Source organism: Nicotiana tomentosiformis, chromosome 12, assembly GCF_000390325.3.
Source record: "Nicotiana tomentosiformis chromosome 12, ASM39032v3, whole genome shotgun sequence".
In the NCBI taxonomy this organism is placed as follows: domain Eukaryota; kingdom Viridiplantae; phylum Streptophyta; class Magnoliopsida; order Solanales; family Solanaceae; genus Nicotiana; species Nicotiana tomentosiformis.
In genome coordinates, this window is record NC_090823.1 from 64,908,058 (window position 1) to 64,928,728 (window position 20,671).

Genomic DNA, 20,671 nt, shown 5'->3' on the forward strand with positions numbered 1-20,671 from the left:
TCTCGTTTATTTGTGTAGCGCAACCTACTCTATTTGGAAGCTTTGAAGAGAATTCAATAGGAAATTGTCATACAAGGAGGTGGTAAAGATCGACCAGGTACTGAAGTCGAGAATGAGAGACTTAAGCTAGAGATTGAGAAGTTCAAGGATAGGAAAGTGACTCTTTTGGTGAGAACAAAAGTTGCTAAGAGTAGTTCTAAGTGGAGACTGAAAGAGATTCTCGACTGTGAGGCAGCTTTCCTTACCCAACAGAATACGATCAGTGATATAATCCTATTAATTGAAGGATAGTCAGCCGGTTAATGAAGGATATAATCCTATTCATTAGGAAGCTCGATTAAGTGAAGAGTGTTTCCGGTTAGAAGCCAGCGAGCTGAGTTGAGATCCAACCTCGAAGAAGCTGATGAATTGGCCTGGACTAGTAATGTTTATAGGGTTACTCTCTAGGAAGCTTATGATACTCTGGCTCAGAGACTGAACGAGGTAAAAAGGAAGAGGAAATTGGACTGGAACTAGGTTTGTTGACGGTCAATTTTGACCCTCCCTTTTTAAAACAATTTATTTATACTTAATAATTTACAATAAATGTTTTGAAAATATTTTCAATCAATAAATACCTATTTTACAAAATTAACTAAGTATTAGGTGTGAAATTAATAATTTAGTATTAGTATTATGTAATTGCAAATATACTTGCTATCTTAAGATTATTAAAGTGACTTTTATATACATCACATAGGCTTTATAATTAATTTAACGAATTAATCATTAATTTCCAATTAATTAGATTATTATGCTAATAATTCAAAATTAGTGTTATAATTGGAAAAAAACAAAGTAGTTTATAATTAATTAACTACAGTTATCAGTAGTATATTTGATAATTTATAATTTTACTTTATTTTATTGAAAATAATTAAGTTTATTTAAATTAATTTCAAAGAGGTTAAAGACTAGATGGCCATAATTGCAATTGCACTCCTAAATATAAATTGGCTATTTTCTAAATCAAAATTGGCCCAATGCATCAGCCCAATCCAAAAAGTGACCCAGGTCCAATTTCCTTCTCTCAACTTTGGCAATCCATGCCACTCTCATTGGACCAATCCGCTCCTGCCACGTCACCCGTATCCCATTCTCACAAAACAAACACAACAAATATAGGCAGTCCGTTTCTGATATCAATGGCCCATGACTTTTAACCCTATTTTCTCTATCATTTTTTAATGCCCAGAGATTTAATCTTGACCGTTGGATCACGTGGTTCCGACGGCCACAAAACTTTTCCACAAAAAATATTTTAACACCAAAATACAAGGATCATTGATCTAAAAGATCAACGGCCCAGATGTAACCTCCTAAGCTTAACCTAGAGATGGCCCCCCGTTTCCCTCTAACACTAAATCATTTATCTCAGACTCGGTCGCCCCTTCTTTCCCCTTCTTCTCTATTCTCTCAGCTTCCATCACCATAATCAGTCAAGAATCCTTGCACAAATTTGTGCAAGGTCTCAAATCATTCCAGAGATTCATCCCTAGTGTCTCCTGCATCTGTGATTCCCGCTGAACCCTTTCCACTTTCACCGATCAAATTTGAAATCCCTAAATCCAAACCCTAAGACTCAAAGGTGAAATGTCGAATCTCCAGATTTTATACTCTGTTAAATCGGAGCATGCATGAGCACACTTCATAGCCTTATCATGATTATTCGACGTGTAGAGGTCAAATGCAATGCCCTCTGGACATTGGGGCTTTACCCGATGGTCCTTGCTTCAAACGGCCAATTCCCATTCAGAAACTTTCTTCATCATTTTTCCTCAGTCTCCTTAGATTTTTCCCGGATTTGGTTGCATCACCACTCCTCCGTCACTCTCTACTACAATAGTTTGAATCTGAAACCCTTAGTCTCAACGACCACTATAAATAGCAGTCTTAAATGCTCACGAAGATGACAGTAAATACACCTAACATTTTGAGAAACTAAGATACATTAAAGTATTGCTTAGAAATTTCCGTTTGAAGTTCGAGTCTTACTCAAACTACTCTCTTTCTTTCTAGATCACTCTTTTGTATCTTTAGAGGCTCCGTAGACACTATGTGGATTGTATATGGGTGTTGGGGATGTTAAACCGGTTATGTTGTGTTTGATCACTTGTTCCATTCGAACTATAAGAAATATGTATTTTGAGACTTAAGGGCGCAATGGCTAATCAAATAATTTAACATCGTATGTATAAACTTACTGCTGTATAATTTATGAAATCATGTCATTTCTTGATCATGGGTGAATTGGGTAGAAATAATCTAACAGGCTTGCTCGATCGAGTTTACTCGGCTGAGCGCTGGACGCGCTCCTCGATTTTGGGGTGTGACAAGATTCGAAGGATGGAGGAGTGCTACAGAGTCCATAGATGCGGAGCATTAACACATCTGCAAGTCCCCAGATGCTGAGGTCCTCTCAGCAGAGGCAGGCTGAATTGGAATTTCCGTAGAAGCGAATATATGCCACACCTACGAGATTGCAAAACGGGGTTGAGCTCTATAGGTACGAGGTGCCGATACATAAATGAAGCTCGCAGAAGCACTGCTTGGGTCACAAATGAAACTTTGCAGAAGTGGAAATTGGACCACAGAAGCGAGATCACATGGCAGAATATACTTTGATCGAGGGTCTGACTTCATTTATCATATTTTGAGATTGGAGCTCAGATTGGGGTGATGTTTAAGACTATTTTAACCCATTTGGATTTGGTAGGTGTCCTTACCTTGGATTTGACTGTTATTTGTTATTATATGATTGATTTTGGCCTTAGGTTGATGAAAGCTAATAGAGAAAAATTAGGGGTTTTGTAAGAAAATCTAGAGAATAAATAATTCAGACTTAAACCCCAATTCAGAGTAAGATTTGAATGAAATTTGTATATTTGGACTCATATTTGATTGGGTAGTCGAGATTTGTGACTTTTGTCGGGTTCTGGGAAGCAGGCCTAGGTTGAATTTTGGTTGACTTTTTTACATTTTGATAAATATTGGAGCTTTATTACTTGAAATCGATTCCACTAGCGTTGTTTGACGTTATTGAGTTATATTTTGCTATATTTGACCCGTTGGAGGCCGATTCGAGAGGCGAGGTCTTTTTGGAGTATTGATTCTCATACTTTGAGGTAAATATCTTGGCTAGGCTTGGCTTGAGGGCATTTTTCCAGTAGACTATGATACTTGCTATGTGTTGGGGGTGACACATGTATGTGGTGACGAGCATATATCCATACATTGGGGTTATTCATTATCCGAGTAGACTTTTTGGCTATTATGTTCCTTGTTTTGTTGTCACGCCTTCGTGTTATCGTGTTTTATCTATTTGTAGGACTACTTGAGATATTATTCAGGTTGGAAATTGTGTCTCGCTCTGTGCTTATCCGTTTGAGACATATTAGAGCTATTTTGCTATGTTGAGCTGCTTGCCTTGATTGTAGTCATACTTTTCAGTGATGATATTATATCTGCATGTTATTTCACCATTCCGTATACTTCTTACCTGTTATCTCACATGTTGTTAGTGTCCTTACTTGTGTGAAATGGGTTTTAGTTGATTTATAGCTTGTTAGTACGGTTTGTCCAGCATATTTGTTTCTGATATTGTGAGATGTTGGCATATTGAGATTTGACCCGATTAATGACTGAATTGGGGGCCATGGAGTCATGTTGATATTGATATTGAGGTGATGTGTACGAAATGCCTCTATTTGTCTGAGTGGTATTACTATTGAGGTAACACACGCGCCATGCCATTTGGGCTGAGTTATGATTATCATTGACTTTTGATCCGATCAACGCTTAGGCACGGTTAAGCCCCTCCGAAGTCAAGTGATAACCTATGTTACTTTGGGCCCTGTGAGTGCAGGCACTTGGTATTTTGTTAGTGAGGGTCTTTATGCCAGGCACCCGTACAGTGCTGAGATTGTGCTTACTTGATGATTTAACTATGAATTCATTGATTTTGGCATTGATACTTGTCATGCAGCCATAGATTCATATATTTCTCATGTTATTTGATACTTTATATATTGAGGTTGATGCCTTAACAGATTTTCATGGATAGCATGCCTATTTTCATGTTAATGTGATCAAGTTGAACTTGTTATTCTTGAGTTGCTTTTCCTTTGCTATTGTTATTATGTTGTTACTGTTAATGTTAGTTGTTGATAGTGAGTGGCGGATGTCACTACCCAAACCGATGGGCCGCGATGGGCATCCGATACCTTACTCAATCGAGTACCAACGTAACATATCTTTCGTATCATACTATCATAGATAAATGAGCCGGAGAGGTTGTCGTGAGATAAGTAGAATAAAACATGAGGAAACACTCAACATTGAACGACCCTACATGAAATACAAACTTATACATATGACATACGGGCCTATAAGACCAAAATGATCACTCGTACACTGAACATAGGCCGACAAGGCCATACAATCTTTCACGTACATGACATATGTCTACACGCCTCTAATAGTAGATAAACACCATAAAGATCGGGACAGGGCCCCGCCATACTAATCAATACATGACCAAATCATACTGACCAAATAAGCAACTCCGGAGCAAATGGAGCGCACCAACACATTCCGCTGAGCTGATAGCCTACTTAGAGGACTCTTAACCTGTCTATCGGGACCTGCGGGCATGAAACATAGCGTCCCCAGGAAAAAGGGATGTCAGTACAAAAAATGTACCAAGTATGTAAGGAATGAAAATCAGTAAATAAAAGACATAGAGAAACATGGAGTAAAAGACTCAACATGTAAGTCTGAATAGCTCTGTGAATCATTTCATATTTATAATATCATGCATATGCATATAAATGTCATACCATGCATAGGTATATACGTTCATAACATCATCAAGCCTCTGAGGGCATCCTATCATATAATCTCGGCCACTGTGGGCAAATCATTAACTTATACCAGTTGATCAGGTTGTGGTGCGTATATAACGTCGTAACCTTTTCCCATATCCCATATACATATAATATAAGCGTATATAACGCCATCTGGTTATCGGTCAATGTACATGTATAAATGAATGAAATTCATATGAAATACATTAATAAGATTTCTCAAAATGTCATAAGATCAATATGCCTTTCAGATAAACTTTATCAACTACGTATTTTTCTGAGACTCATGAATAGAAGATATAATAATAATTCACATGGGTAATCAAGAATATAGACACCCCTAGTACTTCTATGAATAGAGTCATTTATTAAAGCTGTGCATTTACTCGTTTTGTTTGTATCGTATGAATCATGCCAAAAGGAAAGAAGGGATAGCCTTAACATACCTGAGCCGATTCGCTTGACAATCCTTCCATCACCCGTCAAACGCGACAAAACATGTAACGGCGGATCGAAGTAGGGGAAATCTATATGATATTCTTAAGAAAGATTGTACCGTGCTCTCTTAGAATTGTATCTCACGCTGCTGTAGCATTATGAAATTTTCATATGAATTCATTTGAGAATTCTTCCGTTACTTGTTGAAGCTCTCATCCATCCCTCTTAATGAATTAGGGAGGTTTCTTATTATAGGTGTGGGTCCCACTTTGTAAAATGACTTGGCCAACCATTTCTTCTAAACATGCCACATAATCTTATAAATCAAAGAGTCATTATTTGGTTGATTAAGAATGGAACTTGCTGCCATGTTGGGGAGATGTCTCCATTAAGTTTATCCACTAATTTTAATTACCTTGTTAATCTCCCACTAAAAATCAATAATTACCCAATTACCAACATAATTTAGAATTATCTCAAATTATTTAAAATACTACTCACTTTTAACGCACTTTATACATCAAACTATCGAGGTCATGTGGTACCTTATATGTCACTAGTCCATAAATACGGGGTATTATAACTTGGACCGTATTTTATCTCAAAATGTCAAACTTCGACGAAATTCATTTTCTTTGATTCACTTACCCTCTCATCTTCATGAATTTACTTATCACTTGCTTGAAATACCATAATACTTATAATCTCAAAATAATCTTATTTCTGAGCTTACGTCGATTAACTTACGACGACACTTTAACGTACGAAAATGCGGGATGTAACATCTTATTTCCGAGCTTTCATCAATTTACTTATGGCGTACTTTCACGTACGAAAACATGGGGCGTAACATCATTCCCCCCTTTAGAACATTCATCCTCGAATGTTGACTGATAAACTTTATGATTCTCATAACCCATAGCTCTTGCGAATACTTTAATACTCTCCTTGCCATTTAGGCAACTGTTCTGTGAATAAATCCAAAGTCCAGGGCATTCCCACCTTTAGTTATCTTTCTCACACCACGGCTTGTGGTCAGAATTCTTCCAATCTCGTAACTGTTGCTAGCTTATGTGCGCCTATGCGACTCTTCCCTCCAGCTTTTAGCCAATTTCTAGGCATCACTTTGGGAACATATACAGAACTTGACAAGATGTCGCTCTAGGCATCAATATGTGTACTGAAGTTCGTCGCTCGGTACTTTGTCGAACTTATAAATATTGCTATATCTTATTTCGTAGACCCGGTTATCTATCTGTATGACTTTACTACATCTAGGTAGGTCATATTATACCATAACTCTTACTTCTATTTATCGGTACTGAGGTCTGCAACCAAACTCCAGGTTACTCTCTCGCTGCTTATCCTATATGTATAAATCTAAGTCCTTTAATGCTTTCTCATTACTGTTCATCTTAAGAATGATGGCCTAATATCATCTCATACTTTTTAACTTTTATCCATCCATTGTTGATTCACCTCAATGTTGATCTACAATCTACCACTGATAACTTGAAACCTCTTACGTAATACATTGTCACTAGGGCTTACGTCTCATCGGGGAATATCTAAAGTGACTTGCCTAATCCACCTAGGGGCGATACTATACTTCAATAACCGTATTTCATAGCATCTCAACGTGATTCATCTTATGGAGGGGGGGGGTTCTTCAAATCAGTACTAAATCGAAGGCCCAAACATCATCCTTTATCTATCACAATTACACCCTTATTCTAGTACCAGGGTAGCATTCCATCTCTTCTAAATACCATTAGTCTTAGACTCCTTTGAGTTCATTCAGGCTATACTGAGCTTTCTATAACTTAGAGAAACCATTAGCTCTCTTTCATGGGCTTAATCCTGAGGATTTATCCATTCTCGTCACCTTCTCACTCGCCTTTCCTTATCCTTACTAATGTCTTCCTAAAACCTTGTCGCTCTACCATACTTTAGCTTGCAACCTACACATATCTATTTATACTACTCGAAACCTTCCTTCAACTATCTTGCACCATAGATTTCCTTATGGCATTCTGGAACATCAGGAGAGACATCACATCATCACTAACTCGTCTTTACTGTTTTAACTAGACCTCTCGATACCTAGAAACCATAGGCTGGAAGATACGCCACTAATGACACCGCTCTCATTCCTGGATACTAAATCCCATCGCTTCTAGCCCTCTATTTGAAGTATAGATTATTCACAACCTTCCATACCTGAGTATCTCATATGTTGTTCACCTTTACCTTGCTTACCTTAAAATCTCGCATCACATCTTCTATCTTTTTCATGACCTCCCTTCCACATAGGTATAATTCATATCCACAACTTAAAGCTCTATTATAATACCTGCACCTCTGGTGCATACACAATTCGGTGGGAGCTTCATACTGACTTCTTATGAGGCTGGTACTCTTCTAATTGGCTTTATCGTAGAGCCGTTATAGAATATGGATACTGTACTATCTCTTTTGTACCTCTTAATATTAAGAGTGATTCGACAATGTTCTCAATCACGATTTCTATAATTTTCTGGGTCCAATAATCAGACTCCTGATTTACTTAGTTAATGTAACTCTTTAGTTTCCTCTTCCCTCTGATCAGCCTTTATGTAGTCTTAAACTATCTTCCGATCTGTGGCTCATGTTATTAGTTATTACTTTAGCCTTTCATGGACACTATGGAATATATGTGATGCCATCATCTAATAATTCAATCCTTTGTCTATGACCTAGACTCAATTCTTTCTTTTAACTTATACCAGAGTTTTCTACGGCTGTATGAATGTCAATATATATGTTGCATGGATAATACTATGAAATCTTAAGCGCGTTCATAACGTAACCAACTCTGGATCATTGATTGAATAATTCCTTTCGTTCCTTCTCAACTTTCTTTAAATGTAAGCTATTACTTTTCCTTGTCTTTCTGCCCCCTTGTTGCGTACATACAATGTTGTAATGAGACTAGATTCACTATGTTATGGTTCACTATGTTTATCTTGCACGATCTGTAGATTTGTCTATATCCTCTTGTCTAGCCATAACTAGGCTCTTCCTGAATCAACTGCTAACTATTCGTTTGCCCATTCTCATATCAATATTCCGCGTTATCTTTCTTGGGTTATTTCCATTGTCTTAACTTACTTCTCGCACTGGCTACTTATCTATCAATAACATCTCGGGCATGAACCATTACTTTCTCTCCTTGGCATCGTGTTTGCATAATATTCTAGAATCATAGCATCTCTGTAGGATTTGAATAAGTGCAATCTCATCCCTTTCACATTTTTATGGAATTCTCCCTTTACCATTCCATAGTTACTAAAGCCACTTAATTCTGACTTAATGCCACATCACTCCATATTTTCCCCTTTAAGGGAGTACTAAGATTTAGTGCTACGGCAATCTACCTATAGATGTTTTACCTCTTCCTCTTTGGCGTCTTTTCACATCATCGATGATCCTTACTCGCCTTGCAGTAATCCTTCTGTAACAAGGATAATGAAATTCCTTACTCACGAGGGTGACACCTAGTGTAACTGGCACAAGTAGTCCCTTAAGCTTAACTTTTCTCACATTGCTTGCTTTAGGAAAGCATCTTCCTGAATGAATTTTAAAGGTTATTCTTCTGTCGTCCATTCTATTATCGCCGGAATGCAATCTCTGAAATTCTCATGATGCCGACTATTATCAAATCACTCAGTCCCTAATTCATGTTTAATTTATCTTGTTCACCAGTCCATGCTGATTTCTATTACTCTAGGGTCTAACTTTTCCTTCTAGTAGTTGCGTTGGAGTCATGAACTTATTTCTCGAAATGAGAATATGATTGTATGGCCTATACTCTTTTGTTGTCTCAAGGCTTGTCACATCTCGTCTTTTCCTTCACTTGACTATAGACTCTGCAATACTATCATTTTTTTATCTACCGTTATCATCCATGTATCACATCTTACTCATAATGCTTCATTATATTTCTTCTTATTTCCCTGCTAATATTTCTGTCTATCACTTTATTTTGAAAACGTCAACAGGACATTCTTTTGCTTTTAGCTCCCCTTGCCCCATCCCCTGGCTCTTCGGATTGCCTAACATTCTCGCTCTACTAGGGACGAGAGCCACACTAAGGTAATATTTATCCTTTCCATGCTTCCAGTGCCTATCTTTGAACATTCTAGTATTCATATCTAGCTATACTATTTCTAGAGTGCACCATCTGGGTGTCTCACAAGGAGATCTATTAGCACATTTGCAATATCCTTCGAATATGTCAGCTAATGAAAATAATCCATCCATCATTTTGGGTTACTCTAACCCCAGCGGGATCCTGATATCTCGTCCTTCTCTTAAACTATATCTATTAGCTTCCATAGAGCATAACTGAGATGGGTGTGGCCAATTGTACATACATCTGTTACTGTTGAAGGTAACTCAAAATGCTTATATTTCTCTTCCTGAATTGTAATACTGATAATCTTCATTTACTTGGCGCCTCGTACCCTTCTTCACCTTGCTTCTTCTACTTGTTGAAACTTGTATCTACCTTCTGAATCTCTCATTGATTTTTATCATATGGGTGGATAGATATTCCTTCCTTAAGGCTCCTTATCAAGAAGCTTACACATTTTAGTACACACATGATCTGCTGAAGACCTCACATATACTTATCATAAGCATGATGCAAAATTGAGTTCCTCTGACTCAACTCTTCCACGGCTATATCTCTTACCAACCGACTTTCTGGATGTAGGTATCATTGTATTACGAATAAAATAGAATTTAGGAGTTTGAATTCTTACAAGTGAGCTCTACCATATGATCTAGAGTAAGAAGAAAGAGTGACAGTCCAAAATGCCATGTAGCCTCCTGCTTATAAGTGTGGTGCACCACACACCCATAAAAAAGACTCTACAAGACACGGCTTGTAGACTCCCTAGGACGGAACTGGTCTGATACCACTTTTGTCATGACCCAAACTGGGCCGCGACGGGCACCCGATACCTTACTCAACCGAGTACCAACGTAACGTATATTTCGTATCATACTATCATGGATAAAAGAGCCGGAAAAGCTATCGTGAGATAAGTAGAATAAAACATGAGTAAATACTCAACATTGGACGACCCAACATGAAATACAAACTTATACATATGACATACGAGCCAATAAGACCAAAATGATCACTCGTACATTGAACATAGGCTGACAAGGCCGGACAATCTTTCGTGTACATGACGTATGTCTACAAGCCTCTAAGAGTAGATAAACACCATAAAGGCCGGGACAGGGCCCCGCTATACTAATCAATACATGACCAAATCATACTGACCAAATAAGCAACTCCGGAGCAAATGGAGCATACCAACACCTTCCGCTGAGCTGATAGCCTACTTGGAGGACTCTCAACATGTCTATCGGGACCTGCGGGCATGATACGCAGTGTCCCCATGCCAAAGGGACGTCAGTACAAATAATGTACCTAGTATGTAAGGAATAAAAATCAGTAAATAAAAGACATAGCTAAACATAGAGTAAAAGACTCAACATATAAGTCTGAATAGCTCTGTGAATTATTTCATATTTATAATTTCATGCATATGCGCATATCTGTCATACCATGCATAGGTATAAGCATTCATAACATCATCAAGCCTCTGAGGGCATCCCATCATATCATCTCGGCCACTGTGGGCAAATCATCAACGTATACCAGCTGATCAGGTGGTGGTGCGTATATAACGCCATAACCTTTTCCTATATCCCATATACATATAATATACGCGTATATAACGCAATCTGGACATGGGTCAATGTACATGTATAAATAAATAAAATTCATATAAAATACATTAATAAGATTTCTCGAAATGTCATAACATCAATATGCCTTTTGGATAAACTTTCTCAACTACGTATTTTTCTGAGACCCATGAACAGAAGATATAATAATAATTCATATAGGAAATAAAAAATATAGACACCCTTAGTACTTCTATGAATAGAGTCATTTATGAAAGTTGTACGTTTAATCATTTCGTTTGTATCATTTGAATCATGCCAAAAAGAAAGAAGGGATAGCCTTAACATACCTGAGCCGATTCTCTTGACAATCCTTCCAACACCCGTCAAATGCGCCAAAACATGTAACGACAGATCAAAGTAGGGGAAAATTCGTATGATATTCTTAAGAAAGAATGTACCGTGCTCTCTTAGAATTGCATCTCACGCTGCTGTAGCGTTATGAAATTTTCATATGAATTCATTTGAGAATTCATCTGTTACTTGTTGAAGCTCTCACCCATAACCCTTAATGAATTAGGGAGGGTTCTTATTGTAGGTGTGGGACCCACTTTGTAAGATGACTTGGCCAACCATTCCTTCTAAACATGCCACCTAATCTCATAAATCAAAGAGTTATTATTTGGTTGATTAAGAATGGCACTTGCTGCCACGTTGGGGAGATGTCTCCATTAAGATTATCCACTAATTTTAATTAACTAGTTAATCTCCCACTATAAATTAATAATTACCCAATTACCAACATTATTAAGAATTATCTCAAATTATTTAAAATTCTACTCACTTTTAACACACTTTATACATCAAACTATCGTGGTCATGTGGTACCTTGTATGGCACTAGTCCATAAATACGGGGTATTATAGCTTGGACCGTATTTTATCTCAAAATGTCAAACTTCGATGAAACTCATTTTCTTTGATTCGCTTATCCTCTCACCTTCATGAATTTACTTATACACTTGCTTGAAATAGCATAATACTTATAATCTTAAAATAATCTCATTCCCGAGCTTACGCCGATTAACTTACGATGAAACTTTAACGTACGAAAATGCGGGATGTAACATCTCATTTCCGAGATTTCTTCAATTTACTTATGGCGTACTTTCTCGTACGAAAACATGGGGTGTAACAATGGACTTCTCAAATTTCGTCACCATCCTCAATCCGAGGTTAGTCTTGCTACTTACAGAGTACATGAGATCGGTTATACTTGTACTACACTCTGCACTTATTGTGCATATCCTGGTGCTATGGATAGAGTTGATTGTTAGAGAGACATACCAGTACCTTTTGAAGATTTCTAGGTAGCTCTGTTGTTCTGTTCGCAGGCCTTGGAGTCCCTTTCCTTACTTTTGTTATTATTGTATATGCACTTAAGATATTATTGTATCATTATTCAGACCCTTGTACTTACTTATTCTATTGAGAGCTCATGTACTCGTTGACACCAGGTTCTAAGATGGTATTTCAATTGTATCACTATTTGGCCACAATTTTTATCTTAATTCGCTTTTGTGATTATTTCTTACTGTTAATGAAGTTTATTTCTGTATATTGAATATTGCCTTGCATAGAAAGCAGTGTTAGGGGTCATATGGCTTCAGTGCGATTTGGGGTTGTGACACATTTAAGCCATAGGAACCACCAAATCATGGAGAAAATAAGACATTTGTATGACTACGGGTTAATAATAAAGCTCATCTTGGAAAAACAATCCTTTATGCCCAAATGAACAAGTCATATCCTTAAGCATACTCCTAAAACATATTTACAAATTATCACATAATCTTAGAATCAATGGAAACATGGATATTAATTTCACATAATCCAAACAAAGCATACATCAAGTTAACAATATCGGATATGGTCAAAACCTAGCTGGACAAATACGCTTTTCACCTTGCATGTACGTGGCTCCTAAATCGAGCAACAAATAGTAAATAGATCACCTATGGGGAGAATTTCTTCTTACAGGGATAGAGAAGAAGCCTATCTCCACTCGGTAAGCTGTAATCAATAATAAACCACCTTTCCGTTTAAATCATACACCAAACGACTCGAATCAAGTCAAATACAACTCAACAACGTCAAACAAAGTCGTAGGAATCAATTCTAACAATAAAGCTTTAATCTTTAATCAAATCCCCAAAAGTCAATTCGGGTCCACAAGGTCAAAACCCGAGTCAAGTGGCAGATTCTGACTACTTATAACCTCAAGATTCCAAATATGTAATTAGATTCAAAAATGGGGTCCAAATCAAACCTCAAATCCCCAAAATAAACCACTTAAGTTGTAGACAAATACCCTAAATTTCAATTTAAAATTTAAAATTTTTAGGTGTAGAAATCCATGGGAAAACAATATATAAAACCAAATCCAAGTGCAAATTCTTTATCTCCAATGCACTAGTGAGATTACTCTTCAAAATCTCCTCTTCTCGAAGTCCACGGCTCAAATATGAAAGAATAGGTAAAAATCCTGATATTTCAACTTATAAAGTCTACCCCGGCATTATCCTTCGCGATCGTGGCAGTACCCTCACGATAATTAAGTCCAAACAGCCTACAGTCCCGACTACACTTCGCGAATGTGAAGCCTCCAGTGTGAACGCGAAGACCAACTACACCCAAGCCTATGCGAATGCGGATGTCCATATGCAAACATGAAAGCCAACACTACCGCCAGACTCCACTACTGCACAAACACGAGCATCGTCATGCGAACATGATGCTTCTGACTGTTATCACTATGCGAATGCGAAACCATGTCCGGGAATGCGAAGGACAAACACCAGCCTAGCAAATCCTTTTTCGCGATCGTGAGCCTTGCTCTGCGATTGCGATGCACTGCATCACACCAGCACATCAGCTACTCCAAACTCAACAATAATGGTCTGAAACCACCTCAAATCTCTAGAGCCCATCCAATCATACCAACCAATCCCAGTACATTATCCAAACTTATCCAAGGGCTCGAAACACCACAAATAACATCAAAACCAATAATTAAATTATCAAAATCCTTCTCTTAACTTTCAAACCTTCAAACTTCGCCTAACGCGTCCGAATCCTACTTGGACATCCTAGATTAGAACCAAATTCGTACACAAGTTCCAATCAACTAAATGAACTTATCCAAGGTCTCTAAACCACAATCAGAGGCCGATAACACCAAAGTCAACTCCCAATCAAACGTAAGAACTCTCAAATTCTTCAACTTGCTATTTTTTGACAAATAGAACAAAATCTTCAAGGAACCTCCGAATCAAAATCGGAACACATGTCCATGTCAAAAAATCATCATACGAACCTATGGAAACTAGAAAATTTTAATTCCGAGGTCGTTTACTTAAAAGTCAAATCTTGGTAAACTCTTCCCACTTAAGGCTTCCAAATTGAGAACCACCCTTCTAAATCAACTCGAACCTATCAAAAATCTAAACTGACCATGCACGCAAGTCATAGTGCATCAAGTGAAGCTACTCAAAGTCTCAAACCACCGACCGGAATGTTAAATCTCAAAACGACAGATCGGATCGTTATATTCTCCCCCACTTAAAAATGTATTCATCCTCGAATGCGCCATAAGACATTCCAAAGTAGTCAAATAACTATATAAACTCATCATACATTCACCCACAAGTGATTCCATGCCACCTCAATCCATATAAGTCCATTAACACAATCTCGACTAAAGATTATTCCTTTAACCTTAATCCAGAAGCCTTAGAACAAAATTTTGACACTAAAACTCTTGCCAAGATCTTATCCCTGTATTACACATTGTATCAATCTCCACAAGATACATCAATTCATAGATGTACCCCCAACATGTAACCATACGATGTACCCCAAAGCTCATCTGCCCATAACTATGTCTCCTGCTAATAATAATTGTTCATTACCAAATCTGGTACAAGTAACATGCCTCATATCACATACAACCTTGTTCCAAATCTTCACAACACTGCAAATAATGAAATAAACATGTAGAAACTCATAACCACCCATCAAATAACGAGTCAGGGAGTTCTCTCGCCAACTACGAAAACTATCCAACAAGTGTAGCAGATATAACAATAAAAGCATAATGCTATGAACTCATCCCACAATGGGGTAATAACACACAAAAAATAAGTGCAAGGAATTGTATCCCACATAACTCCGTTGCAGCGTGCAACCCCACCTGACATTATAAGGTTGCAACGTGTAACCTTGGATATGGGAAAACCCATCGAGCCACAAAGCTCTTCATCAACCAACATATGTGTATTGAAAACAAACACGTAAAGTGCATAAACATAACCATAGGGAGACTGATAACATAATGTGTTACAAAAAGGTAAGCACTACTACGGTTCAATAAGAAAATCAGCATCTTAAGAGCAATCTCGCTCATATACCAACACAAGACCTAAATAAAATCACAACATGTGTGCAAATAATCAAGTCATCTCACAACCCATCATAGCATAAGAAAGTAACATATGGAATTATTTACTGTGCGAATAAAATCAACTCCATTGAGAATATGTATTCTACGTTGGATTGGGTTGCGTACTCTATCCATGACACATCTAATCGGATGTCAAATCCCGAACACACTTCACCAGTCTGCAATCAAGGGATAATATTCCTCTATGAGAATCTAATCTCTAAGCCTCACAGCTATAAAAGCTTCATAACTGATCTCTAAATCCCCCACTTAGGACTTCTACGTCACGCATATACAATCTCATTATGAGAAATACTTTCATAAATCTCCCGCATTAAGTAGCAAACTTGGACATCAACGAGTATCAACCACGCGATTCTTGTAGTACTAGTCAAGCATCCATAAAACAAAACACAATTCGTCTTCTCCAATACACACACTTCTCAGGCGATACAGATAATGCTAGCATTCTCTTAAATATCTCAAATCTCCCATGATGTCTAGAACTTATGAAATTCCTTTCAAAACTAAATCGCAACCTTGTCCATTCAATCCCATTTCTACACGGCATAATGCATCTATCATGCTATTATACGAAAATACGAGAATCCCATTATTAACTATGAATCACCAATAGAATACACACTTTATCCACTAGAATGTTCTACTTAACTTAATTCAGGAGAAAATCCCAACACGCAACAAACTTCCCATTCTTGTAGAAGACATCAACCGCAAGTCGCGATCAAAACCATCGCAAACGCTTTGGAGCACATTTCCACATAAGCAAACTATTAGAACTAATTACATTTAAATCAACTGAGTCACATAGACTACCAAACTCAAAAGTTTTGGCACAAAGAATATGTAAAGCCCTATCATACCAAAGGATCCGATATTTCCATTACCATGCTGACCCAAGTCGCTGCTATGAGCCAACTTCTTCATATTACTCATGACCGTCCTTCACGACAATACTATTCTTTCCAATTACACTATGAACCTCAATCAAAAATCATCCCAAGTGACCCATACATGAAACCTCGTCGTCCTAAGACCCGTAAGACAATTTATTCCCTCTCATGCACCAAATAGTTTCTCAAACCGAAATCCCTGCTCTAAAGAGACGATCTATGAATGAGAAGTTATTTCTCCCATATATTAATCACTACATCACAAATCTAATAATGATACATAAATACTCCAAGTCTCTTTTATAGTCCAGTGCAATTCTCTATTCCTTAGTCACACACAAACCTAGACATCTTTAGATACCACATAGTGAATCTTGAACCCATTAGAACCTCCTCGAGAGTCGTCCACTCTGTCCTAGTCCCGAGTACATAGGCAATCATACCGAACAACTAGTGCTCCGTTAGCACATGAATACTGCAGTTAGCTTGGCTCATGGGGTCTCACAGATACGAAGGTATTTCTAGAGGCAGCGTCACCCCTGTGGCTGAGTATGCGCAGGTACGAGGATGCCTGAAAGGAGGGTTTTAAGGCGAGCTTTAGCCCATTTTTCATTATTTTGATTTTTGGAACTCAGTGAGAAACAATTTTGTAGGAGATCTTCAATACTACTTTTTAGGTAAGTAATTTCTACTTCGATATGATTATCCATGTTGATTTCTCATGGATGCACACACCTTAATCATGGAATGTTTGAAGGAAATTTGGGGTTTTTGCATACACTTTAAGAGAGTCTATTTTAGGTTTCGACTATTAATTGGACATGGTTTTTGAATCTAATCACATCTTCAGACATTCCAAGTTATTAGTCATCCAAATTTGTTATTGGTTATGAATTTTGGGCACACGGGCCCGGGTTGATATTTGTTGACTTTTTGGGAATTCTTCAAAGATCGAAGCTTTATGGATTTGGATCGCTTCCTATAGCATTGTTTGACTTTCTTGGTTGATGATTAGATTGGACTTGCATGATTGAAGGTCTAGAGCGAGATTTCTATGCAATTTATAGTTGAAAGCTAGCCTGGATGACGTAAGTATCTTGACTAATCTTGTTGAGGGAAAAACACTTAGGATATGACTTTGTTTGCTTAATTGAAATATGTGAAAAATGACGTATATGCGAGATGACAAGCGTATATCGGGTGCTATGTATGAATCATGACCGGAGTAGTCTTTAGGTTGTACTATGCCTTGATTTGGATAATGTTCTTCTTGCTATCATGATTTATATGCTTGTATGACTACGGAAACCCCGTGAATCATTCTAGAGATCATGTGTAGGTGTTGATTCCCTGTTTGAGCATGATATTTTCTATTGTATGGCGTATTTGCATGATCTGAGTTGTAGTTGTACACTTCGTACATGCATACACCTTAGCATGTTATTTTTCTCAGTCCATGAGTATGTGATTTGATATTTGTTATTCCTATACATGTGTTCTTGTATATGATTTTTGTGTGATGGACTAGATTGAAAGCACATTAGTTGGTCCGTGTAGATTGAGTTATCATGGCACGTGATCTGTCCGTGCGGTTGTTATGATTATGGTATGTGAATTGTCTGTGCGGTAATGGCATGTCAGTTATCCGTGTAGCGTGTGGATAAGGATCAATCCCCCTAGGGTCACCCTCTTATGTTTCTCTCTTTATGGTATACATGCAGGTTGTGAGAAACCGACGGGTTTCTGGTTGACGTGGATGGAAAATTGATCATTGGTTGGACTTTGCATCTATTCTTTATTTGCAAACTCCTTGGATGAATACAAGATTTTTCTGCATATCTTCTTTATATTCTAGCTTTGGAATGTATATATTCCTTTTATGCATATCTTCTCTATATGCTTCTTTATTTGATGAAATGATTCATGGTACATATCTTCTTTATATGCGATGGTTGACATATTATTTGATATTACACATATCTTCTTTATAAGCAATGGTTGACGGATTATTTGATGTTTCACGCATATCTTCTCTATATGCAAGGGTTGGCAGATTATTTGACATTTCACACATATATTTTCTATATGTAATCTTTAATGACTTAAGGATGTTAGGCACATATCTTCTCTATGTGTTGAGCTGTTAAAGTGGTACGATACCTATGCATATCTTCTCTCTATGCAATTGTTGATGTATTACCTGATATCAAATACGTATCTCCTCTATATGTTTAAGCGCATATCTTCTTGATGTGCGCTGATTTGTTGTACATGTATTTCATGCTTAGATTTTGATACTAATGCTTGGGTACATAAATATCTCATTGAGTTGTACATGTTATGTAAAGTGCATATCATTGACCTGAGACCTCATCATTACTTAACTGAGGTTAGCCGGGATACTTACTGAGTACATAGGGTCAGCTGTTCTTATACTACACTTCTGCATCCTGCGTGCAGATCTTGGAGCTAAGTTGTTGTGGATGACGAAGGTTAGCATTAAAGTTGTATCTGTGATCCAGATTCAATCTACCATTTGTTTATGGTAGTTTAGGACTTCATTTCTATTTATGTAATATTCCGAACAGATGTTATACTTATTTTTCTTACGAGCTTTGTAAATCTAAATCTTAATGGCTCATGACTTGTACTACCATTCTTTGAGATAATTGTATGGATTTCACCTTCTTTATTATTGTCATTGATGATCGTTCATTAGAGTTGTATTATTCATTCTTTGGCTTACCTAGCATGTTGGGGTTAGGTTCCATCATGACCAGGTAGGATTTTGGGTCGTGACAAGTGCACTCCCAACCTTGTGACAGTCGTCCAATCTTCCTCATGCAATCCAGACTCACATCGTAGCACATACATCACACTTGATAGAAGGTAAAACTCTTCATAAGAACCTCATAAGAAACATGCACCTCCAATATTCTCATATGAGATATCCCACCCGTGTAACCTCAAATCTCCCTATGATCTTGCCATTGATACAATCACTATGTAATCAATCAATCTCCCGAGTCAACACTCGTCCATAGGCTGGAAGAATCAATTTCATTCCACCGATGAACAACTTTTGATCCACTGGCTCACCCAAAACTCAATACTATATTGTACACCAAGATGATAATCAAACATTTATATTCCTTTAGTAGCTCAAGTAAACCCTTCTCGAAAAATTCGAACTCTCAAAGTGTAAGAATTCATCACCAAAATGAAATGCACAATGACCCAAATAGCATCAAACTTCTTCGAGATCCGTGGCAACACTACCACAAAACCCGTAATGATACGCTCCCACTTCCACTCAGGTATAGACATCTTCCAAAGCTCATTCTTGACCTACTGACAAACAAACTCCACAAGACATGACAATAATGTCCTTCATCCTCCTCTATCTATAATGTTGTTTCAAACTATGATACAGATCCGTATCACTTGAATGAATAGAATACTGCAATCTATGAGCCTCCTCAAGAATAAACTCCCTCAAACCATCAACACTAGAAACACCAATCTGTCCATGATGTTGTAATACACCGCCATCACTAAGGACCACCTCCTTAACACCACATCGCAACACCGTGTCCCTAAGGACAAGCAAATGAAAATCATCACACAAATGAACTTTGATGCGCTCAAATAAGGATGAACGTGCAACCACACCAGCTACAACTCCACTATGCTCAGATATATCCAATCTCTCAAATCTAGAATCCAAGACCCGAACATTCATAGCCAAATGCCTCTCCTCCGTTGGAGTAAATGCCAAACTACCCATACTTCCTGCTGCCTCAAATTCAAATCCTCATGCCTGAACAATTGCTGAAGAATTCAATAGCCAGTAGAAACCTCCCATCTGTACAAATAATGCCTCAAAGTCTCAAGCATAAGCATGATAACTGCTAACTTCAAATCTTGAATCGGTTAATCCTTCTTAGGGAGCTTCAACTACCGCAACAAGTAGGCAATCATCCTACCATTATGCACCAACACTGTGTCAAAACCAGTGCATGAAGCATCACAACACCATGTATGGCCCTAAACCGGTGGGCAAAACCAACACCGAGATGGCTTTAAATGGAAAACCCCTCTTCAAAGCAAAGATAATAGGATGCCACATAACACAAGGGAAATTCATACCACACTATATATAAAACATCA

General features: G+C 37.7%; 1 protein-coding gene across 1 annotated transcript; it reads right to left on the reverse strand.

The window, feature by feature from the left end:
• Positions 1-19,901: 19,901 nt before the first annotated feature.
• LOC138902780 (uncharacterized) lies at positions 19,902-20,288 on the reverse strand. The gene has a single exon (XM_070190678.1). The coding sequence runs from the start codon at positions 20,286-20,288 to the stop codon at positions 19,902-19,904; it is 387 nt and encodes a 128-aa protein (XP_070046779.1).
• Between the last annotated feature and the right edge of the window lie 383 nt (positions 20,289-20,671).